Source organism: Idiotropiscis lumnitzeri, chromosome 20 (assembly GCF_059441095.1).
Source record: "Idiotropiscis lumnitzeri isolate Australia: NSW breed Sydney's pygmy pipehorse chromosome 20, RoL_Ilum_1.0, whole genome shotgun sequence".
Taxonomy (NCBI): domain Eukaryota; kingdom Metazoa; phylum Chordata; class Actinopteri; order Syngnathiformes; family Syngnathidae; genus Idiotropiscis; species Idiotropiscis lumnitzeri.
The window spans coordinates 10,955,508-10,979,824 of record NC_142410.1 but is presented as its reverse complement, the minus strand read 5'-3'; the positions used below and the strand labels follow the sequence as shown (position 1 = coordinate 10,979,824).

At 46.5% G+C, this 24,317-nt stretch overlaps 2 protein-coding genes across 4 annotated transcripts in view; both read right to left on the bottom strand.

Annotated features, from left to right (window-relative positions):
- LOC148317719 (protein kinase C and casein kinase II substrate protein 3) overlaps positions 1-4,405 on the bottom strand; it is a 9,103-nt gene extending 4,698 nt beyond the window's left edge. The window contains exon 1 of one of the 3 annotated variants that reach the window (XM_088284052.1): positions 4,284-4,405. The gene's annotated coding sequence lies outside the window, so the exon portion shown is untranslated. Of the gene's footprint in view, positions 1-767; positions 820-941; positions 1,048-4,283 lie in introns of those variants that run through there. The other 2 variants (XM_088284049.1, XM_088284050.1) reach the window with 2 other exon arrangements.
- On the bottom strand, positions 2,156-24,317 carry LOC148317718 (SH3 and multiple ankyrin repeat domains protein 1-like). Its single transcript, XM_088284054.1, has 25 exons — positions 23,791-24,317; positions 21,874-22,077; positions 21,315-21,386; positions 20,908-21,016; positions 20,667-20,818; positions 20,308-20,475; positions 20,089-20,130; positions 19,487-19,603; positions 19,317-19,394; positions 19,185-19,251; positions 18,948-19,111; positions 18,589-18,719; positions 17,679-17,818; positions 17,417-17,530; positions 16,486-16,564; positions 11,988-12,070; positions 11,783-11,907; positions 11,511-11,646; positions 11,270-11,350; positions 10,774-10,800; positions 10,609-10,665; positions 10,376-10,497; positions 9,816-9,924; positions 5,946-9,051; positions 2,156-5,606 (listed from the first exon to the last, which is right to left on the bottom strand). The coding sequence occupies exons 1-25, from the start codon at positions 24,271-24,273 to the stop codon at positions 4,706-4,708; spliced, it is 6,867 nt and encodes a 2,288-aa protein (XP_088140180.1). The 5' UTR covers positions 24,274-24,317; the 3' UTR covers positions 2,156-4,705.

Genomic DNA, 24,317 nt, shown 5'->3' with positions numbered 1-24,317 from the left:
GGAAATGGTGGGAAAAAAAGGCAAGCCTGTGCAAAAAAAGACGGCAGTCACAGTCTGCATGGACAGATTGTCGTGTGTGTGTGAGTAATGTAAGAGTGACTAAACACGCCTCACCACCACAAGACACAACTGCACCTACGAATCTCTCAGCTAGCTTGTTCGCACACTTTGTACGAGACTGCTGGCTTTTTCTTTCTTTCTAACTTTCTTTTCGGACAACATTCATGATCTTTTTCGTGTCAAAGCAGAGGCAGACGATGAGAGAGGGAGGCCAAGTACTCCCAATATCTAAGTACACTTGGAAAACGCAGCTCGCCTTTCGATTGTCCGTTAGCATAGCGGCTTTAAAGTGCCTCGTTGTCAGGCGCAAGTGTACGCACATCATGCCGAGAAAGGCGGAAGAGCGAGATTATTATTTGATTTTAAATTCGTCTTGACTGTCAGCGTGTGGACAGGGGCTTCAGGGTGGCAAGGCCGCTTTAGAGCGCCTCGTTGATGGCCCTAAGTGCACGGACTTCAACTTCAAGTCTGACGTGGCAGCCGTCACGTGAACAGGGATTTCGCAGATGTTTAGAGCGCCACGTCACGCTTTGGATTTTTCATAATTTTAAAGCCTAAGTGACACTATATTAGTACTTGATTACTTTCTACCACTTAACGGACATGCTGAAGCCGTGACACAAACGGGCACAAGCGCGACGCAATCAAAGCCAAAAAACAAAGCCAAGGTGGCGGCAGAGCAGTCCGTCACGGCCGAGGGCACTTACATGTTGTCCGTGAATCACCACTGATTACCCAAGTGAGCAGCACTTGTTACTGGAGGCTCTCCCTCTAACCATGAACCCCCCCCCCCCACTCCAAACCTCCCCCATGCTGACCCCATTTTGCCTCACTTAAAGTTGTACACACACATCTTGCTGGTAAGAGTCAACTGGTCTTACCTTTAGCTTGATTTCCTTTCTTCTTGTCCCGCCTCACTTGAAGTCCATCCCTGGCATCCCCGCGCTCCTCTTTGACGATCATTTGTCCAGCCGCGCGGGATGCCCCCCACACAACCACAGACACCCAATAGCCCCCCAAACCCCCCCCCCACTTTCCCCTCCTTCTGCCACTCTCTATATGGTGCTAATGGGATGCCCCAGTGTCATTTTGACTTCTGTCAATGTGGTGTGGAGTCATGTGAGCTTATTAGACAGAGGGTGACATGGGCGTCCTGTCTAAAGGTGGCGAAACTCACATTATGTACATATGTAGAAGAATTGACTTGCATATATAAATAAAAAACAATCTGGGAAAATAGAAGTACTGATGTGTACATTAAATAGAATTAAAAAAAAAATAAAAAATCAGTGCATCAATTCGTGTGTACTTGCTCACCTTGGCCACCTGGAGGCAGTATATTACAGACAAAGCAATACTATTCACTGAGATGTCGCAAGCCCTCTCAGCTCATCAGTGCAGCACTCATAGACATTTTCGGAGAGGATAAAGAATATATGACTGAATACTGTTATACTGTCAGTCCAGTTGCATAAAAGGTTACAAACTACCGCGACATAGATGCTATTAGCGTTAGCATTAGGCAAGCTACGTGGTTGCTTAGTCCTGGGACATTTCAAACACACCTCATATTCAATGGCAACACATGGGGAAACAGCAAATATTAATTCACGACTGAGTTTCGATCACAATAAAGAAAGAGGGATTTGTTTTTTCTCAATACATCCATCCCGTTGTAAAGGAAGCGGTTTCCCCAAGACGAACATTCTTAACATCGCTGGTTTGTTTTGTGAGATGTCGCTGAATAAATTCCCAAAGTTGTACAGTAAATGTGAGCCTGACCGCTGCGCTAGGAAAAACTTCCAAAATGATTCATCCTCTTCCAAGCTCTTATGAATAGCTCACGGGCGTCTTTTCTTCGCTTTTGCTGCATGACTGCGGCCCCTGCTTGCTTTTGAATCAAGCCATTTGCTTTAATCCCTCCCAGCGAGCGCCATCCCTTTTGCCGCTATTAGCAGGGAAGGCCTGATGAGAAAATAATCCTGGACTTGAAAATATTTGTCTGTCTTGAGGGCTGCCAAATGAGTGCAGCCCTTTAAATGGGATCATTATTAAAAAAGGAGGAGACATTTTAAAAGAACAATGAGCAGCTAAAGACGTGATCATTTCAGGATTTATTTCAACACAGTTGTACTTGTATCGCATTTAAAACTTAACTTTATATTCATATATACTTTGTTAAACTCTGCATACGTACACTCATACTGTATGTGGTCATATTTGTTATACATTTCACTAGACCTAAAATATTTTTCTTTTTTCTATAAATTATATTGTTTTATGTAGTGCTCCCTACGTCACGGCCGTCGCGCGATAGCACGGAGGAGTCTTGTTTTTGTTGCTCACATGGCGAGAATATGCGTTCAATAACTGGTGTCAGCTTCACTACGTAAGGTGGGGGGGGGGGTTTCGTAGAAAGCATTGAGACAAATCTCCAAACAAAACTACACACGGGCACGCTATTTGGAAGACAGAGATTCTTCGAAATGCTTACGACGACTTGAAATTTCAGGCGTCAGGGGTTCTCAAAACTTTGAAAAAGTCGGGAAAGCTTTGCCTCCTTGACTTCTAATAATCGGAGTTGGTAAATCCAGAAAAGAATTGCATTTGTTTCAGCGTTGTGTCAGGACAAAACGTCTCAGCCGGTTTGAGAACCACTGACATACCATACTATGACTTTTCACACGTTTCTCGCATGACTTGGAGTGACATGAGGTCAGATGGCGTGAAACAGGACTGTCAACAAGTAGCAGCAACAGCAAAAAAAAAAAAAATAAAATAAATAAAAACTACTTTTGAACAGGCATTCAAACCAAAGGCGCCGAGCCGCACAGAAGCAAGACGTACGGCGTGAAGGTGAAGCGGTAAAAAAAAGCCCTTTGTGAACAAGACGATGAGGCGCGTGAATCCATCCTCTTGGAATTAAAATGAAAAGAAAAAAATCAATAAAAATCTGAATTTTAAATGAAAATTAGGGCTGCACTACAAAAAATATTCCTATTTGAATTGTGCGAGGATGAAATCTGAAAGACTGAATAGTACAACTATTTATCATTTCTTTTTCTGACTGTATGACTTCATATAAGACAACCAAAATATAACAAACTGCATTCTTCCGAGAATATGATCAGAATTTTGAGAGGAGAAAAAAAAAAAGAAAAAAGTTGAAATCCTAAGAAAAATATTGAAATGTCTCAATAATAAAGTCAAAATGAGGGGGGAAAAAGAATAACGCAGTCAAAATATTCCGGGACAAAAGTCACACTATGCCGCAGATAAATGTCGCCATTAAAAATATGTCAGACAACGGCTGCTGGCGAATTTCTGTTGCGTTTACGTCAGTGTGGGAATTTTCACATCCACTCGTTACGTTTTTCTCGCGACGTGACAACGTTCTTGTCACGTGACGACTTTTGGCCTAACGCTCGTCGCTGCTAAATAAACAAACGCGTCCTCCACAAGCGTTTCCTCTCCGCGCGACTACTCGACGTGAGCGATTTGAAATGAGTTTGCCGCTCGTACAAACCCTAATCACGACTAAAAGTGACTCCTGTTAAACATGGAATATACATTTAGTGCTCGCAAGTAACACACATATAAAGCATATTATTGGAAAGAATTTTTGGGGAACATGGCAAATAGATAAAAACAAATCCTATTATTCTAATGACTTTATCCTCTACAAAAAAATAAATAAATAAATAAAATGCTCCTCTGTCGTCTTCAGACTTTGCCCTTGGAACGCAACAAAGTGATGTCATGACGAGGTCCTTGTGTTTCTGGCGACATTTTGGTGGTGTTTACCCTTTAAGCATCTTTAGAAAGTCAGACTGGCGTTTTTACTCAGCGTTTGCAGCAGATGCCGTGACAATCCGTCCGTCCTCGAGTGCGTTCTACGGCCTGTTAATAATGTTACCGTGACGCGATGTATATAGTGAACCCCCGCTGTGAGCAGGCGGAATTAAAACGGTGTAGGGGAACTTCGCTTTTCATTTGCTTTCCATAAAATGTGTTTTTCAATTAATTTGCTGTGGGAATTTGGTGCCAAGGTTTATAATTACAATAAGATCGATGCTAATTAGCTAGTTGATAGCGCTTCACATTAGGTTAGCATTTGTTTGATGCGTTTTATGTAAATGTGTTTAAAGTGCAGAGAGGGCATACGACTATATTTCAATAAAAGTTCTTCATGCCAGGAAATGGTGACTGGGTGTGGAACGTACCTGCTGCGATAAACGGGGGTTCACTCTATTCGTCAATTCAGTGCCGTGTTCTGAACCCGGCGGGATCATTGCGATAATGCGCCAACCGGATACAACCAAAAGCAGCCGGACAAAGCGTGATCAAGTCCACTGTTCTCCTCTTCCACATCTTCAGTTCATGTTCCTTTGCCAAGTCATGTGTCATCTCTCAATCACCCCAGCACTCTCAAATTTGTGTCTCAGAGGGGGGAAGCAGTGACATGCAAAGGCCTGCGAGAGAAGGAGGGCAAAGAGAAACTAAAGTGGGCTGATAAAAGTCATGTCATGGGTGAAGGATCGAAGAAAGATAACTTCAAATTTCAAATTGTATGAAAAGTGGGGACTCAGCTTTTCCGGAAGGACGCTCCCGTTCCTTTGTGACCCTGCTGCGTTTAAGTCTTCCCTCACCTGTCCGTGAGTTTCTTCAATGCCCTCTCGATGTTCATTCGATGCCCCACGCGCGACACCCCCAGGTCCAAGAAGTCATCCTTCGTAAGCGAAGGCAAATGAGATCCATCGATTTCATTATCGATAAACCGTTCTATGTGTTCGCCCAGGTTCAGGCAAGACAACCAATCGGCCACGTCGTACTTGGTCCAGTAGGGCAGCGGCTTGAGCGCGAAGGGTTTGGTCGGCGGGGGATGGGTGAGGTGGGGGAAGTTGAGGCAGGACGGGCTCGGGGGCAAGTGCAACGGGGAGGAGGCTCCGGAGAGGTAATGTGTGGGCGAGAGAGAGTGGGAGACCAGCAACGGGTTCGGACTCGGCGCGCCGGACGGGGAGAAAAGTGGCGGTGTGGAGGCCGTGTAGGTGTCGCCCAGCGGGAGGCCGGGAGAAGGAGGGGTGAGGGGTCCTGGGAATTCAAAGGGGTTGCTGTAGACTGGAGTACTGGGAAGGATGGGCAGCGAGGACGGTCGCGGGGGCGTAGAGTTGGGCTGTTCGGTGTTATAGATGAGCGGACTGGGGGCGCGGCGGCGGGAAACGGCAGATCGCATCTCCTTCGTGGGACTGCACTGGAAATCGAAAGTCTGCCGCCGCATCTTGGAACGGTGCTTGGGCGACGTCGGGTACGGGCAGTAGGTCGGTGAGTGGGGAGGGTGCGAGTGCACCGGCGAGGTGGGCATCTGCGGAGACGGCGAACGGGTCCAGTTGCGTTGTGCCGGGACCTGCGGGGAAGGGGGTGCGGAGGGGATGGCCGACAGATTGGGCGGCAGCACTTGATGGTGTTGAGGTGAGGACGTGGGCAAGGGGGAGGTGGAGCGGCCGGTTGGGGGGCTGTGAAATGCGTCGCTAAAATCTGCTGAATATCTGAAAGACAAAAAACGAAGCGTCAAGTATAAACCTGTGATTCCTAACAATAGGGTGCGTGAGTGCCACCTTGTGGAGAATTCAGAAAATGTCAGTTTTAAGTTTTGTTTTTTTGAATAAGGAAAAATACCACTCAATTCAAATTGTACGTTATGAAAACAAAGAGCGATATTAAATGACTTGAAGCCTCTATTTTGCAGAATTGTTCACTATCTGCCAAATTGCTGTTTGTTGTCAAGTGAGTTGAGACGAGATGAGTTCACGCCCAGATCTCACATTTTGGCTTGAAAAAGTGGCCGACTGAATGAATAGCGACAATCCGCTCGTAACTGAACCAACCTGTGCATGGTGGGTGATTTTGGAGTTTGGCTCCAGTCGTCCATGCTCCTCATGCTGCTCATGTGGTGAAGCTTGGAGCTCAGCTCGTTGATGATGCTGGCCTTGACACCTGAAAGAGGCGAGTGCAACCTGCGAGCGTCCAAAGCCACGCCGGCTCTCTGGAGCTGCTCGTGTTCCCCGACCTCACTCCAGCCTGCCGATCGAGAGTCGATGGGCCTGTCCAAGCAGGCTGCCAGTGTGGCGCTGAAGTCATCCTCCATCTTAGGCCTGTTCTGCAGAAATCTCCTTTCATCAGGTAGGGCTCCGTCTAGCCTGACGTTGTCGGGGATGTTTTGCCGATGCAGTTGCAAAGGAGCGGGGTTGGTGCTGTTTTGCCGTCGTAGTGCAACGGGCAGCGCCTTCACCGCGCCCTCCTTGTAATGAGTCATCTTTGGAAACGCAGGGTTTGCTAATTTGGTGTGGTGAACCTCAAACGTTTGCCCAAGAGAGTAAGCTGAAGAAGGATCCTGCAGTGCGCCCCCTTTTGGCCCCTCGCAGCCGGTCGCAACTCCGCCGATGCCACTCCTGTCGCCTCTCAGCCCGGTCAATCCCAACATTTCAATATGATGGTCACTGCTGCTGTGACTGTCCAGCTCTTCAATGCCAGAATCCACCACTGCATCCTGCCATTCGCCACTTTTGGGGGCGTCAGCGGGGTGCTGAATATGGTTGGCGGCTCTGCCCCCTGCGCTGAAGCCAACCTTTGATCCTCCCACCGTGGTGCTGTAATCGGAGGCGGTCGGGGTTGTGGCGGTTGCGGCGGCGGCGCTGGCCGTCATGGTCGTGGTGGCGTACGTCATGGTCGTGGTGAGCGCGGCGGTGCCTCTGTCGTGAGCGGTGGCGTCACGCCCCGCCAACGGCTCGTAATACGAGTGAGAAAGCGACATGGGTTGCGGTCTGTGCAGGTTGGCGGCAGGCAGAGCCGGCGATGGTAAAGACGGCGAGAGAGCCGATTGCGTCAGGGTGGCCACCTCGCTGTCGTAGGAGGTAAGGCTCGAGGTGGCCGAGTCGCCGCCCTGCGAGGAGCTTTGAGGAACGCTCGGAGGCTTAGGAGACGGCAGAGGAGGCGGCGGCGGAGCGGCGGATCGTTGACTCGCGTTCTGGTAGTAGTCCTTCACTCTTTCATTCTTGCCGTTTGCAAACTGTAACGGAGGTGGCAAAGGGTCTGCAAAGACAAAGTCCTCGTCGATATCGATTGAGGGAGCCGGTGGGGGCAGAACCATCATTCCCAGATTTTCCGCTTTGGTCTCAGCCATGGCGTCAGGTGCTGTTGGGACCGTGTACTGAGGGATGTAGCTGGTGTTCGGCGTGCTTTCCATCTGCAGGAAGGACGGCCTGCGAGGGGCGGGCTGAGACGGGGGTGGCGGAGGCTGCACGGGTGGAACAGCTCGGTTATCCGGGGGCTCTTTTTCTCTCTCCCTGGCGTTTGGGGGGTAACCCCGGCTTGAATATTGGCTGTTTCTGTCCTCTGAGAAACGAACTCTCAAGCCTTCTCTATGCCCGCCGTCCTTTTCTCGCTCCATCTTCTCCCCTCCTCCCCCCACGCGTAAAATCCTTGGCGACTGGGGTCGACTTTGCGAAGCGGGCGAGGTGGTGGTGGTTGGCGAGGTCAAGTGAAGGGAAACGGGCGACGTGTACGTGGATTGCGTCGGGGTTGCAAAAAGGGAGGAGGTCGGGGTCTGCATGGGGGTGGTAAACGCCCCCACCGTGGACAGCTGTCGACCAAAGTGTCTGTCCTCGCGCCGCGTCCTGCGGTCATCCTTGAGGGCCCGTTCCCTCGCAGCGAGCGCGAGTCCAAGTGGAGATGAAGGATCGAGAACTTTCCCGGTGAGCGGGTGGATGAAAGTGGTGGCTGGCTGCGAGCCGTACATCGACGGCGCCGACTTGGGTTGTCCATCCTGACTGAGGAAGGGAGAAGAATACTCAGGCAGGCCAAAAGCTGGCGGCATGCTGCTGGAATAGTGGACATAATTGTCTCCAGAAAACATGCCCTCATCGATGGACTTGGAGGGCCGCAGTCGAGGAGCCGGTACTTCCATTTGCGAGCTCTGTAACGGCTGAATCCTCGCGTTGAGCGCTTCGCCGCCTTCGCCAACACCGCCTCCCGCCTCCCCTTGCATGTCCTCCTCAGATGAGAGGAAGAAAGAAGCACTTTTTCTTCTCATGTCACGGAAACGTTCCCTCTCCCGGCGCGCGCCTCCGCTTCCAAAAGTCGTACCGAATGCCGACGAGTAGTCCACGTTGTCCGGGTTTTGCTTCAAAGAACCGGGATGAGCGGCGGTTGATTGAGGCGAGGAGGTGGATGTTGGCGGCTGAGGTGGCGTGGAGGTGAGAGGTGACGGCAGAGTCGAGTTGGGGCTTTCCGGGGATGGCTGAGCGGAGGCGTGGTCCTCCGCATCCTGCGGGACTTCGGCCTCCATGCTGCTACCTTGGCTGCTTCGACCGCTGCTGCTGGTGGACGGCGCTTTGATGATGATGGTCGGGATGGGGATGGACGTCTTCTCTTTGGCGGCGCCGCCTTTGCCACGATGCTGTCGCAGTCCATCCTCAACTTTGGACTGTTTAGTCAGAGCGCCGCGACCTCCCCTGCGCGCTGCGCCCCTGCCGCTCCCTCCGCCTTGTTCCCTGCTGCCTCCGTGCAAATGATGTGGCACGTTTTGTGGCGTTTTCGGTTTCGCGCTCGTTGGTGGCGTCGCGCTACTGTAGCCTCTTCTTAAGCCCCCCATCTTGCCGCCACCTCGCCTGGGCGCCTCCTGCTCCCGGGCGCAAAGACCTTCCGATTGTCTGCGGAGCGTAGAGACCATTACCTGCTGGTTCATCGCGTCTCCTCGTTCCCAGCCCGAATGATTGGGATGGCTTGGTTGGGACGGATGCTGGAAGTGGGCTTGAGCGACATTCGGTATGGGCATGGCAGGACCCCTCCCAGGATGAGGCCCGGCAGATAATGGTGGCTCAGGGGCTGATGTATTCGGAGGTGGGGGGATTTCTTCCGGTCCTGGCACTGACAAGCTACGAGCCAACTTCATCGCCGGTGGATGGAGGTACTGCCGCTCCTCTTCAGTGATACCTTTGTGCAAAGAGAGACGGGCTGTTGTGAACAAAATTAGTTTCTAAATATATTACGTTTGAAGTGAACAGCTGCAAATGTGCGGAGACTGAGAACTATGTACGACTGAATTGTGTCGCAACAATGTGGAATTTTTATTCACAATTGTACCACCCTGAAAATACGTTTGCGTTCTGATATTCAGCTGACGTGGCAGATCCACGATGCCTCACGCAGAGAAAGGAGGAGAAAGACGGGAGAGTAACCAAAAGAAAAAGAAAAAAAGTCAGATGTGGCAAGTAAAGTCTGGAGCGGGGCTTTGAGATTGCACGGCCGTTTTGAGCGCCTTGCTGTCAAGAAACCGTTGGGTTATATTTTGAATTTATATTTTCACGGATCAAACGTGTATTTAAGCGCAGGCATAACATTAACTCCAGGGATTAGCTGTGTGTGTTTTTTTATTTATTTATTTATTTTTTTATTAACAATTGATTTTTCACTATTTTGGAGGTTCATTACAAATATACTTGGCGAGTTCCTTTAATCATCGAAATTTGGCAGTGTTGTTAACATATGTAAGTTGTATATCATTTGCATGTTGGGAATTAAAAAAAAATATATATAAAATAAAATAATATAAAATAATATAAAATAAAATAAAATAATATAAAATAAAATAAAATGAATATAAATCTCTGCAGTGTCAAAGTTACAAGATCCTTATTTTTACTGGACAGGGATTGTCCGGGGAATAATATAAAGCTTGTTCTGAATTGTCGTCTTACCAATGGATTTCTGACGCATCATGACTGCATGCTGAGCTGGTTGAAAGTGGGCTTGGTTGTAGGTAAAACCCGGTCTGGGATTTCCTGCGGACTGCAGCTCGTATGATGGCTTCAGGTTTCGGGAGACATCATTAAAAGAAGAACAGAACATTTTACTCAAATAGAATGGCGGAAGGCCAAACCTTTCTGAAGACAATCAATTAAAACTGAGAGATGCTTCTTTTAATACGATGCAATATGCGTACTGGTGGTGCACCAAGCAACAGAGCAGCTGAATGGACACAACCTGACTCAGACTTAAGCAAATGTGTGGGTGGCTCATTGTCAATCAGTTTCCAAGTGCTGTGAGGGCAGCAGAGCATCCCCACAGCTATAAGACAAAGGAAGGCCGCATGATTAAATCGGTGCTGTTGCCCAAAGCAAAGCAGAAACTCACTTTGCAGGAGCGAGGAATGAAATCCACAGCTGACACGACGAAGGAATCCGAGTACGTCCAAAATAAACCGTGCAGGTTGCCAATTTTTTTTTTAAGCATTATAAGAGAACTGGCAGAAAAATACCTCATTGGAGACATTGGGAACAATGCTCTTGCTCCGGTCCCGCTTGCCTCCGTGACCCCTCTGGCCTTGGTTGTCTGATGTAATCGAGTGTTGGGCGGCAGCCAAGATTTCATCCAGTTTATCTTTTGAAAAAATAAATAAATGCAAGAATGAAAAGGGGAGACGCATGAAAAGCACTGTTTCTTGATTCCCGGAGGTGTAAAAACACTTCATGACCAAAGAGTGTTTCTTACTTAGCGCCATCTGATAGACCGTCCTCTTCTTATCAGGACCCTGCGAGGAATCGTAGTCTATGAGGGGAAAAAAAAAAGAGAGAGAGAGAGGAAAAAGCTAACATCAAACGGCTCTTAATTAAGGCCTCGGGGCTGATCGAGCCAATGATAAAGCCTGATGTTCACCTGCTTTCTTTTTCCACGGCGAGGCAGCTGGAGCGCACATAATTGGGAGATATAAATTAGGCGCGAATACAAGTGCCGTGGCGTGAGGTGCATATGGCAGATGAAGGGATGGGATACATACTCAGACACAAGATGGTGTGAGTGCAGAGGAGGGATGGGAAATGACAATGACGGCACACGATTTTGTGATTCTCCCACCTTTGTCCACTTGGGAGCAGCACATTTGGTGGACCGGGGGAAAAAAGAGAGTTGGCAACTGGCGGTATCAAACAACCAATAACTCCATTGGTATTTCTCGTCACCTTTTTTTTTTCTTCACATGGAATTCAAGAACTAAATTGCTGTGAAAATGTTAGCTGGGTTAGCAAGGGTTAAAACCTGACGCTAATGCTATCGGTTAGCCCGTCTATGGCGTTTTGCATTGTTTATTAGCATTAAGCTATGTGGACTTTACCAAGGTTGTTTTCGGGAAAAAAAAATCTGTTGGTCATCTTACCCATGTCCTCCAGCTCTGATGTCATTGACTTGGAGCGCAGGGCAATGGCAGGAGGGGTCAGCCTTTTGGTCTGCTGCGGGGCTGCATAGGGAAGCCAGCCAAATGCAGGCTTGATGTTTACTTTTGGTGTCCAGTACACACATTGAGTCATCACGAACGAGCGCTTTGCTTATGCGTCGACGTAAACATGCAATCTGCGTTATCATCCCATCGTGAGCACACCGGGAAATATGACGCTGACCTTTCTTTCGAGCGGTGTCCTCCAGCTCGGGGTTTCTAGCAACCATGACAACTTTGACCATTAGATTGTTGCCGCCCTGTCGGATCATGTTGACAACCTGCCGGTGTCCTACCTTCACCACATTCTGGCCATTCACCTGAAAAGAGAAACATTTGCACTGTTGGCAAGTCATGTAATAATTTATTTTTTTTATTTTTTAACTTTTACTGTAGTAGAGCAGCATTGCTCATGTGGCTGATAAAAAAAGAAAAAAAAGTTTAAGTTGTACACACCTCAATGAGGAAATCCCCCATCCTTAGGCCGGCCCTCCACGCCACGCCCCCCTCATCGACAGATTCTAGGTACTGCAGCGCCGGGAACGCTGGCGTCGGCGTGAATTCCTCTATGGGAGTCTGAGCTGTTGAAGAATCGGCAGAAAAGATCAGGATGAATGGACGCGAGATGATGGAGTGATTTATTTGTTTTTTGTTTGCTCACCTTTAGCTCCCCTAAGGACAAAACCAAAGCCCTCATTGTCTTTCTTCTGTAGGAGTGCTGTCTTCTCCTTAATGATGTAGTCACTGTAAGTAGCAGGGATTAAAAAAAATAAATAAAATTTTAAAATAACTTCTGTTGTGAGTGTAAAGTAATTTTGTCAATTTGAAGTGAAAAAAAAAAAACTGTTAAACTGCATCACATTATGAAACCACACTGCAGCAAAAAAAAAAGGTCGTGGCAAAACTAAAGAGCAGTGGTGCACAATGAGAGTGAATGATACGATGGGGGAGGGGAGATTGCGAGGGGGCAACATGGGACGCCATTCCATACTAATCCAGCCTTCGTTGCTAAACATGACACAATGAAATAAACATGTGCATACACTTGAGTGCTAGCGCTGACTTCCAAACGCACCTAAATGGCCGCATTAGCTTTCACAGCCTCTGGCAGCTTTTGCAAGGATGCGGCCTCAGCGACTGCACAAGTGCACAGCACCGCGACCAGTCATACATACATGACACTTTCGATTATGTACAAGCGGAGCTTGGACAGGCCTCTAATCGTCCTCCACAAACAACTCTTCATGCTCCGAGGCTACAAGCAAGGCTGGGAAGAGAGAAAGCTTGCTACCTTAATGTGTTATTCGTGTTGAAGTTTGGGCAACTGTGGCCTAGCAAGCGTCTTTAAGATACGATTAGCAGGTCTGGGACGATAAGACGAAATGTTTTTCAGCACAAGTAGGATTAAAAAAATAATAATAATAATTAAAGGAAAAAAATAAAAAATACTAATACTTAATTGGCTGGATTTTTTTTTCATTTGTCAGTGTGACAATTTTCTGAATGCAGTTTTATTTCTTTGACAGTTTAAAGTGAATAGAGCCTCATTTAATCCAGTTTAGCAACAGTGAATGATTTATTTCTAATCTCGAGTGTAACCCACATTTTAGCATGTCTATTTTGTTTTAAATCAACGTCCCTCACAAGCAATTAAGCTCACGTGACATGTTTTTTACTTTCCTTTAACACACTCAAATTACACGCCATGAAGAAGAATAAAATCATCATCCAAGCCACACGGATCCCGATTTCTCAATGGTTCTGCCTTAGCCAAACGACAAAAAGGGTTTATTATTTCCTTTGGAATCAGCCAGCGCTGCTTCAAACGTGTCCTAGTGTCTCATTTGAATTTAACTTTGTAATTATTATTATTTTTTTTCCTAAATGAGATGTCGTGAAAGGGCTGAACTGAGTTTAATAGCAGCGCCTCAGCAGATATTGCCACCCAGACGGGTGCTTGACATTATGGTGAAAAGCTCATAGAGCGATAAGGTCAAAAGCAGAAGAAAAAAAAAAAAAACTCTCTGATGAGCCCCGAAGAGCAGAGAATACCAAAGATCCACACAATGAGCCAAGACTTGAGCGCCCAACTGAAGCTTTCAGCCACTTTCCCTCACCGAGGTCCATCCCTCGCGCGCGTTCGCCAACGCGTCGCCGCCTTCCAGCCATCTGCTCCTCACACCTCATTCCTATTTTTTTTTTCTTCCTTCACCCTGTCCTCCATCATGCGTTCCCTTCTCTGAAGATCAAAGTAACACGGAGTGGGAGGACCGATACATTGGGCTCTTTGCGCATCCCACTTGTATGAGGAGGAGGGGGGGGGAACACGGCCCGGTGACGTCGGTCCTCCAGGTGTTTCCAACTCAGACGTTTGCTCTCGCTCTTATGTCGACTTTCAACACTGCGGCCTGGCTCATTTAAAGCTTTAAAATGCACCGAAAAAATCTCGGGAATGCTCGTGATGGTGTCTGGAATCATGCGAGGAAGATACAATTTGCTTTTTTTTCCCCAACTGCTGAATATGGAGTGGCAGTGTGGGGAGGACAATAGCTACACACACCACAAGTGATGCACTTGATGGATGTCCGTGACACACACACACACACACACACACTGTGGATGGAGACGTATCAAACATTCAGTGTAGGCACATAGGTGGTACAGTATTCCCACAGCACCAGATGTGCTACGACAGAAGCACCTTTTCTCCGAATGCAAAGGCGCATGCACGTGAACACACACACATATAAGGATGAAAGTAATCCTTTTGCACAGTAACACACATCATTAATTATACAACGGCTCGTGAAAGAGACGGGTATAAATAGCCAGGTCCCGATGAATGAGAATCGGCTTCAAGGTAATAACGAGTCAAAGAGAATGCAATACACCCACATTGTCAGACTGAAATGCATTCATGTCTGTTCTCGCCACACGCGCACACACACAAGCACAGAGTTGAGAGACACACAAATTGGCATGCTGCAGCGTCTACGATCTATAGCCATGACACATTTCACGGGAAATGTCAGCGGCACGCACGCTCCGACACAAACGGAACGATGATGCGCGCGCGGCACATGAATTTGGTGTTCGGAGGAGGAAAAAAAAAAAAAAAAAAGGAGACGGCCTGTCAAGTAGCATGGTCTACCTCTCCCCTCTCTCCATTGTCCTCTCCTCACATCCATAGCCAGCCAATGAACGAGGAAACAGCCGCTACCTGTAAATGAACCACACGCTCCTGTTTCTGGGCCCCACTGACGGCCGCGGAGGAGAGAGGGAGAGAGAGGGATCTCTCTCACAGCATCCCCCCCATTGCCATGTCACCCCCCCTCCCCTGCGCGTTGCACTCCTCCCTCCCTCCTACTCCCTCCATCCAACGGGAGCTCAGGCAACCAGAGTGGAGGAGAGAGAGGAAGAGGAGGAGTGCGCAGGTCTGAACCCTCTTTGAGAAGACGTTTGAGCTTTTATTCCAAATCTTACCAGAGTGCGGAACTGGGCATGTACTAGCGTGCTCTTTGTCACCACTAGTGAGACAGTGCACCACTAGAGTAACAAAGTCTTACTCGTGACATTTAATCCACCACACTATGACATTTCTGCACAATAATCACGATTATGTTTTATGAAAGAGTTTTTAATGCAAGAATGACAAAACTAAATTCTACCAGTGAAGCAAAACTGCACTACAGATGACGACTTCGTCACTGGCGCCACAAAAGATAAAATTCTACCAGTTAACATCCAGCACTTTGCGAGCAGTCTAAAGTGCTGGATTGTCTATTTACTTTCCATAACACGGCATACTTGAGACAATGAGATTTAGATGAACCGATTCTTTGTGAGATAGCAGACGATGGAGGGGGATGGGTGACGATAAGAAGATAAGGATGTGCAAATAGACGCTTTCGAGCGCTGGTGAATCGCAGATTGGCTAACAGCTGATTCCCACCCTAGATTTACACATAGACACACACACGCACACACACACCTGCCAACTTCAGCATCGTCGAGCTTTTCATCACAAACACTTCCCCTAGTTGCTATGTAGAATCATATTTGACATTCTACCAGAGAGAGAAAACATGCACCGGATCTTCTTGTTCCCAATGAAGCATCACTCCGTCATTACGCTACAGTAACGCAGGTACAACACAAAAACACAAAATAATAAAAAGTCATTAAGCAGGTACAATACAAAAACACAAAATAATAATAAAAAAAACATTCAAATTACGATGAAATAATTTTTCGAAATTATTTCATCGTAATTTGAATGTTTGAAAAATGATTTATTTTCCTCAAAGTTGTTTAACAAGTGATTTTTTTTTTTCCCAGTGTCCTCTTCCGTGGACATGTGGACTGCACTTAAGCACTGAACTGATCTAAACACGATCCAAATAAATTAAATATGAACTAAAGCTGACCAACCAACCAACCAATCGCCGATTTTATTCTTCCCTTCGTCCAAATTGGCAGCCTTAGCCATTCGAATTTGATTGTCAGCCCCAATAGCAATAAAAATGACAGGAAAAAGGCCTTGTCAGTCCCAGTGTGCAAGAGGCTGTGAAAGCTCAGGGGAAGCTCCCCTCACTAGCCCAGGGATGCAACCGACGCTCAGCCTGCTCATGACTCATCGTCAGCAACATGATGTATTTACTCACAAAGACATATTCAGACGCACACCAACTCCCAAGCAAAACATGTACAGCCTTATGTCAAAAAAAAAAAAAAAATGACATGGCTGAGTTTAGTGCAACAACAACCCAGCCAGAAAACGAAAACAATCGGGAGAATGTAGCGCAAGGGCAGACATAACAGCACAGCGGGTGAAACAAGTGGGCTTGCTCAAACACGCCGCCTTTCCTTCCTCGCTGCTAATACCGCCGAGCTGACAGATCACTTGCTTCCCACATCCACGGACACCATGTTCCGCCGACTGCACACTGACAATCACTTCAAGGTCGTCACATGACAGCGGCAAAGAGACAAATCCCTAAATCGGCGCTTCTCAAACTTGCCTTTTTTAGACGCACCACTTTGAAATAAAAGAGAATGTAAAGGAATAAACTGGTGCCACTACTGTACTGTAGTCATCACGCTCGGGTTTCGGGACCCGATGGGGAGGAAGTGAACTTCTCGTCAAGCGGAAATCTTACCTGGGACCATCGGTGCCGTCGTAGGCGCCGACCGTCACGTTACGGAAAAGCTTCCTCTTGGCTTTGCCGCTGCGCGTCTCTGCAAGGCACACACGCGGGCAACAATTCGGCTACATTTTCATTTCATCACTTTGTTTCTGACACTTTGTCCGGCGGCCTTCCTGAATGTGAAGGCCGCGTCGACGTAACTAACGTGGCCATCATTAGAGCGACTTAAAGGATAATTCCGCCCAGAGGGACCATATAACCTATATTTACGACCCATAGTATCGAAGCGCTGTACATTGATTGCATCTATAAGACTGCGGGCCTGTGAAATGTGTTCTAGAAATCGTGATGAGAAAAGGTGGTTGATGCAGTTCATCAGATTGACAAAACTTTAAGCTTTCAACTGGGAAAATACAGCCATGCAGCCATGGCTGTAATTTCCGGACTACAAAGCGCACTTGCATATAAGCCGCAGCAGCTCTTTTCTGAGAAAAAAAAAAAAAAGATAATTTTAACACGGCAGCAACTTTGCTAATTAAATAGGAACAGAACCAATAGGGAAAAAATACAGATTTATTTAGTGTATTTTCTAAACTGTAGAAAGAAAAAAAAAACACAGAAAAGCCGCACTGTTGTATTCGCCACATGGTTCAAAATTTGGGGAAAAAAAGTAGCGGCTTATCGTCCGGAAAATATGATAGTGTGTTGTATATAAAATGTATTTTACTCACATTTTTTTAAATGGTAATAACAGGCCTACTACTTCCAAATCAAAGTTTGTACTTTTGGTCAGTTGCTAAAAAAAAAACGGACACTTCCAGTCCCCCCGCTGTGCGTTCATAGTGCCGAACAGCCTTTGGGCCAAATGATCAGATTTTCTCTCCCAAGAAAATTATATGTAGTTGCCAGGCAGCCGTGCTTTCGTCCAGTTTGCTCATCTCACCTGCTCGATTGTCCTTGTTGGCAGGTGCCACTTCTTCCACGCAGTCCGAGGGGAACCAACCAGTGCGACCCTTCACCGTTCCTTCCCAGTATCCTCCTTCTCCGACGCTTAACACTGCCAAGGCAAAAGTATACGCAATACATAAATCAAGACTCGTCTGAGCATTTAAACTCAGTTAAGCAGCGATTGCTCTTTGCACAAAATCCTGCTCAGTTCCATTTTACATTTTGAACAAAAAATCCCACCAAATTCCTCATCCCACCTTTAACTTTGTCCCCTTTGTTGAGCGACAGCTGTCTCTCTCCGCTAGCAGAGTGCGCACGAGTGGCTACGTACACCCGCCCCGGCACTGCGCTGTACATTCGCTTCACGAGACCTCCACCGCTTCCTGCAGGCGTCACCCTGCGGACAGAGGTCGAAACGATGACATGTGTAAAGGGGGACACACTCAGGAAAATTTTAAAAAATGGAATAAATTGTGAGTTTGCAATTGTGTGTTGCTATTCATTAAAGCACAGTAGTTGGCCTGAATGCTAAAAGAAATGTAAAAAAATAATTACTGCAAGCCAAAAATATTGATACTTCGCTTAAATATAGAAAAATAAACCGTACGTTAAAATAATGATTTAATTTAAATTTATAGCATGTAAAAAAAAAAAAGACCAAATGTGTGTAGAGATTTAGTGCAACTTTAAAGTCTAATACAAGCTATACTACCTTGGAAAAAAAAGTTTGAAGCCACTGTTAAAGCATGTGTAATTTGAACATTTTATTTTCAAATTTATTTATTTACTCAATATTTAGAATGGAAGGTCCACAAGCCGACATTAATCCAGGACGTTTAATTTGTTAAAAATTTTGCATCAGCAAAGATGCAATTAGCGGCGCAGCAGAAGTCGTGTTTGAAAACTATTTGTCATATAAGTGACACTTAACAAAAAAATGCTCAAATTGTGATTCAGGAGCAAAGCATGAGTGAACGAGGCCATAACTAGTCCCTCCATTTCTATAACTTAATGGAACTATGACTCGAAATGCGACAACGTGACACTCTCGTGGTTATAATTAGACGTAAAATCTAAGTGGGACAACGAAAGCTCAGCGCGGTTTATAAATGGAAGCAAAAGGACCTGATTAGATGGAGAAAGCATCGGTCTCCACGGGCTCCTTACCCCTGCCTGCCTCGTGGCTGCCGGTGCCTCTCCTCGGTGTCACTCTGGCCTCCTCGTCCTCGCGATGGCGAGCGGGTGCGACTTCGGGGGCTGCTCGTGCTTCGCAAGCCAATGGAGGCCCGGCGGCGGCCCTGGACAAGCACATCAACGCTACAGGGGTACCTTGATTTACGCTTACGAATTTAAATATTTGGAGATCTTTATAGAAAACCTATCCTCTGCTTTTTGCAGTGTTTTGAAAAAAAAAAAAAAAAAAAAAAATCCCACTTTGCGACCATAGACCTCAATTAAAATCAATTTTCCCTGTTTGAAAGAATTAAAATGCCATTAATCTACACATCAAGTACAAGTTGAAATACCTGAGTGGTTGCAGACTTGTTGGGAATAACCACAGGCTCAGAATGTGTCATGGTGTTGTCGCTGTTAGCGCGCAGTAACGGGTGGCACTGGACCGAGGGAAGAGGAAGCGTATGGGCGCTTTCTTTTCGCTTGGGAACATATTTGGGGGACTCCAGAAAGGGAACTAAAACAGAATCGGGAGAAGTTGAAAGATAAGAAGGCAAGAATGAAGGACAAGAGTGATGAAGAAAACTCACCTATGTCTGAATCTTTGTGATTTTTGATGATTTCTCCGAGTTCAAAGTGACCTGACATGACAGCCAGCTGCGAACGGAAAACAACGTGGCCGCGCCTTTTCAAAGCTCCAAAGTCAAATAACTGCATCTTACCTGAAAAGGAGTCTGACCATGTTTGTTATTTGCCTCACTATTCGTTCCCCTGTACAAAAGAACCCGGACGCAGCTCTCCTGGAAGAAGGACAGCGCTTCATCACCATCAGCATTAATAACGTGCTCTATTGGCGGTGGGTTTTTATACGAAGGGGATTAGTTCGACTTGCTTTGTTGTACAGGGCAGAAATGTGAAGTGCGGTATTCCCTGAGGCATTCTGAGAGGAGGCGTCCGCTCCATAAAACAGCAGATGCTCCAAGTGTTGGGCGAAGCCGTTCTGGCAAGCCTTTCAAAGTCAAAGTGGGATACATATACAGAGTTTGAAATTAGGAAAACAGCATCCCAAAACTAACATAACCTTATGTGTTTTTACATTTTTTTTTAAATATATATATATATATAGGGTCAGATAAATTGAATTGACACAAATATAACATCATTAGACAGAAATGAGCTGTTTCCTCATATTTTCCTGCAAAAACTAAAATAATCGCATGTCATGTCCAAAGTAAAGGGAAAAAAAAAGCACGAAGCGGAGCAAACCAAAATAAAATACCATGACAACAAGCGCGCAGCACACATTCATCAGAGCGGCGCGGAGACATAATGGAAGTAAGCAACGGGCCAACATTGAAGCGACGCGTGAGCTGTAATTAGCACGAGATGAGTCATGTTTTCAACAGCAAACACATATTATGCCGTCCACATATTATGTACGGCGCGAGTCTTGAGTCGCTCCTGTGAGTGATGAGCTGATGCTATGAAAGGTACCTTATGTATTTCTTCCATTCCAAACTCCTCTTCATCTCTGAGCTATTGAGAGGAAGGAGAGAGAGAGAGAGGAAAGATGAGTGTGTCTCAAAAACGCTCTTCTTTCCCTATTCACACAAATGAGCGTGTTTTTGAATAAAAAAAACAAAAACATGAAAATGAACATCTAGGGACAACTTGTTCCCACTGAGCTATTTAGGGAAGCTGTCCAAAGAGTACCTGATGGGACTCATCCCAACCGTTCTCATCTCTGGTCCCCAACTTGGCCCGGTAATAAAGCAGCGTCTCGCAGCAGGAGGTGTCGCCCCCTGTCAGCACGGTGTGGTACAGCGGGGTCAGGCCACAGCGGTCTTTGTAGTTTGGTGAGCTTCCCAACGACAAGAGGGCCTGGCAAAAAAGCAGAACAACGATAGGACCGGGAGACACTTTTTTTTTTAAACAGTATTTGTGGAAAGCCATTTGAGCGCTCTAAATGGAAAAAAAATCTTACAAGCGAGGCTCGTACATGAACATCAAGGATAGTGACTAAACGCCCAAGTGGCTTACGATACACTTTGATGTCACCTTGGAGTCCTTACCAGGAGACCGGTATGATTGTGAACCCGGACTGCTTTGTGCATCGCAGTCAGGCCATCTCTGCTTCTAAAGTCCAAATGAGCCCCGCCCTGAACCAGAGCCCTGATGCCCTCCACCGGCAGACCCGACTGCAAGGCCACAGTCAGGGGGGTCTCTAGGTCACAGACAACCACGGGAGAGCAAACGAGGATGCGTGGGGAAAATGCATTTGAACAAGGATCGGCCACTGATTTGAAAACTCACCTCCGCTCTCCGGGTCGTGAAAATTTGGATCGAGACCTTTGTCGAGGACTTTAAACATTTTGTCCAGTGTTCCAGTCTGAATGTAATCCACGAACTTCTTCAGACTGGCCTGAGAGGATGTCAGGTAATGTGAGTAGAAATGTAATTTTTCCACAAAGCGAGGCAAGTTTCATGTAAGGAACAATTCAAAGTGCTTCATATAAAACAAAAGCGTGACAAAAAGAGAATCAAAATTAGACGTCTCAAAAATAATAAAATCATCAAAAATCATTACATTAAATAAATGAATGGTTTACCAAGCATTAGTCGAGGTAAATTTAAAGTTTGCGTGCAAATGAGGATTAAAAAAAAAAAAGAATAAAATATCAGAATGTTACACTCAACAATGTTTTCAGTAACGTACTAACCTTTGTGCAAAGCTTTGTAAGCGCTTTTTCATCCAGATTTGTCTGCTTATATACTCTGGTTTTGTATCTGAACTGAAGAGGGTGGAAAAAAAAAAGTGTTTTCATCAGTCACACGTTAATGGCCTGCTGCATATTTAAAAAATAGTCAAATACCGCCTCCATCAAAATGTTAGGAGAAAAAGTTGAAACGTATGAAGATTGCACATGAAAGAAAAATAAATTTAGCATTATATTAAATATCAAATAAATCCTTGAGTTGAAATATTCTAAATGGAATCAATGCTGCCAGTATCAGTTTCACCAGCAGAGGGCGTTCTGAGATCGTTGGATCGCGCCATGAGCACGTCACACTGATTGCTCAGTATTAAATTATAATTATTTCTTTTTTTTTATCTTTTTATTATTTTCTCATTTAATAATTTCAATGTTTTTTTTCGCTGTTATTTTTTTAATTCAAAAGAGAAATCCTTGGTTTCCCAAGTCTGCAACTTACACACGCATCAAGTCCAATGAAACGAGGTTCACAATTTATTCCAGACAAGAGACATTTGTTTCCTACCTCCAGGTAAGGCACGCCTTTCTCAAAGGACTGCGAGTATTCCCGCAAGGTCCTCTCCTCCTCCAAGAATTTGGCGTCCCGGCCTTCTCCCGCCGGCTGGAAGAGGCCATAATTATAAACGTCCCACAAGGTCTCTGTGAGGGAGCTGATGATCTGCTGCTTTGCGTTCCACACCGTGCAGTCCTGGTCAAACTGGACACACCTCTGAAAGACACACAGGCCAACGTATGTCCGATCGTGGTTCTGTGGCAACAGCAAATAAAATGAGGCAATAGAAACATGTACTTGTGGTGGAAGGCAAAACATCTCCCTCATGGTGAATTTGTGCAACAATCCAGCGGAGAAAGAACAAATTAGCGCGTGAGTGTGTGACTTCCACCTGAGACTCGTTGGCCACAAAAAAAAAAATATCTTGGAAACATGCGCATGAATGCATTTTGGGATTTTATGGTCATTTGCGCTCGGCCCCTTTTTTTCCGTTCACGCTATTACATCACATGACAGCATTTCATAAAGTCTCGGGTCAAGCAGTCGGGATGAGCGGGTTCTAACAACAGATCGAGCCATGCGTTCTGTTCCACTTTGTAGTCAAAACTGCACAGCTCAGCGCCGTTCACCTCCGACTGACTGCCCCCGCCACCGTCACCCGTGAGCATCCACCCTCTCTACGACGCACTGTTAGTCACTGATAGGCCCAAGCAACTCTATCGGCATGGCAACCGCTTCATTAGAGGAGGCTGGCCCTCGTTGCTGTAGCGATATCTCTGCCGCCCCAAGAGGCTACAGCGCAGGACGTGGATGTACAAGATTATATTATAAGGTATAAGCGTATGTCTGCTCTTATTGGTTGGTCATGTGCTGCGCATTACGCAATAGACGGTGGATAGGACTGAGTGGCGACTGAGAGAGATCATCATGATGAGCGAGTGATCCGTGGTGGGAAGTAAGGAGAGAGGACAATGTTGATGTTGAAAGATGTAAACGGAAGGTCAGGTGGTAGGAAGTAACAAAGAAAAAAAAAATGCCACCTTCGCTGTATACTGAAGTTTCTATTACCGAGCCAAGCCAAGTTGTTTGCGTCGTGTGACGCTTAACACTTCAGGAATGTTCCGGAGGTTTAGGTGGGTACTGTACAGCGTATTCCATATCCGTATCCGTGCGTCTCACCTCTCCCCAAACTCATTAAAATCCAATTAGATGATTAGCAATTACTGCTACATTGAGGGCAGATTAGCTGACATGTAGAACAGCCAGCATGTAACGGAGATGGTCGCAGGGGTGGGGGGGCGGGACTTACACAGGGGCACCGTTTTTCACCGAGTCGTGCGATGTGTGGGCTTGTCAATTCACACCTGACGCCTCCGCGCAAGTGAGAACTGCTTTCAGTGTGAATTGGAGCCAGGTTAGTTTTTTTTTTTATATTTAAATAAATAAAAAAATGAATAAAAAGGCCATATCTGACCCTTTGGCCACATGCTTACATGTCACAGACGGATGAAGTCAAACTCATTATTTTCTCTCACTTCCTTGTGGGGGTCATCCCTCGCCAGAATGACGACGCTGTCAAACGAGGTGTGGCTTAAACAAAATGTGGAGAAACGCTTTGCTTCCTGGGAAAAAAGATTGTTTCTTTGGAACAGTTCAAATTATTAAACCATGAAAAAAAAAATAATAATAATAAAGGAATTAGCTATTGCTTTGACTTTGGCTGTGTGTGCGGCTCCTTAAATTTTGAAAAGAAATCAACATAAAACTGTGGAAAAAAAGTGTGCTCCCTCTGGTGGCAGGCGATAGAATTACCGCCTACAAGAAAGTACAGATGTATTTGACAACCGCTCATTTTGAGCTCTGTCGATCGTAGAAAACAACTTGTGATGACGTCCTACTATTGTGTGGGCGGAGACACAAAGCACCTACCGTTTGCTTGATGTCAGGGATCCCGATGCGGAACACCATCATGGTCAGGAAGGTATCCTCCGTCGGCGCCATGGTGGTCATGCTGCGCTCCATCAGAGCTCTTCTCTTGTGAGCTGCATTCAAGCCAGCGTGTTGCTGATTGGCCACCACCACGTGTTGCTGCGTCTTATTGGCCGTTTGATGACGGAGGGTGGCTTGATTGGACGTGTACGTGACCCCCCGGTTGCCCGACCTGGCGGGCCGCTCCGCTCGCTGCCTCCCGACCACAACGGCAGCCGGTTTGGCCACGTCGCCGACTTTGCCTTCCCACGATTGTCGTCCTCCCGTCATCACCTTCTCAACAGGACCGTCTAACCCTCCGTTCTCCAGGTTACGTCCACGTGCCCTTTTGCGGGTTTCTCTGCCCTGCTCCTCATCCTCCTCCTCATCCTCCCCGTCTTTGTCATCCTGACCGGGATAAAAGTGCTCGTTATTTCCCAGCATGGTTTGCGGCGCAGGGGTCACTGCGGAGAGGGCCGAGTGACAAA

What these genes read in the sequence shown, in the direction of transcription:
- LOC148317718 (XM_088284054.1), bottom strand. Translation starts at nt 24,273, where the DNA reads ATGCTGGGAAATAACGAGCACTTTTATCCCGGTCAGGATGACAAAGAC. An exon ending in TTACAAAGCTTTGCACAAAG is followed by an intron (nt 21,017 to 21,314) that starts GTTAGTACGTTA and finishes ACATCCTCTCAG; the next exon opens with GCCAGTCTGAAGAAGTTCGT. An exon ending in TCACAAAGATTCAGACATAG is followed by an intron (nt 19,112 to 19,184) that starts GTGAGTTTTCTT and finishes ATTCTGTTTTAG; the next exon opens with TTCCCTTTCTGGAGTCCCCC.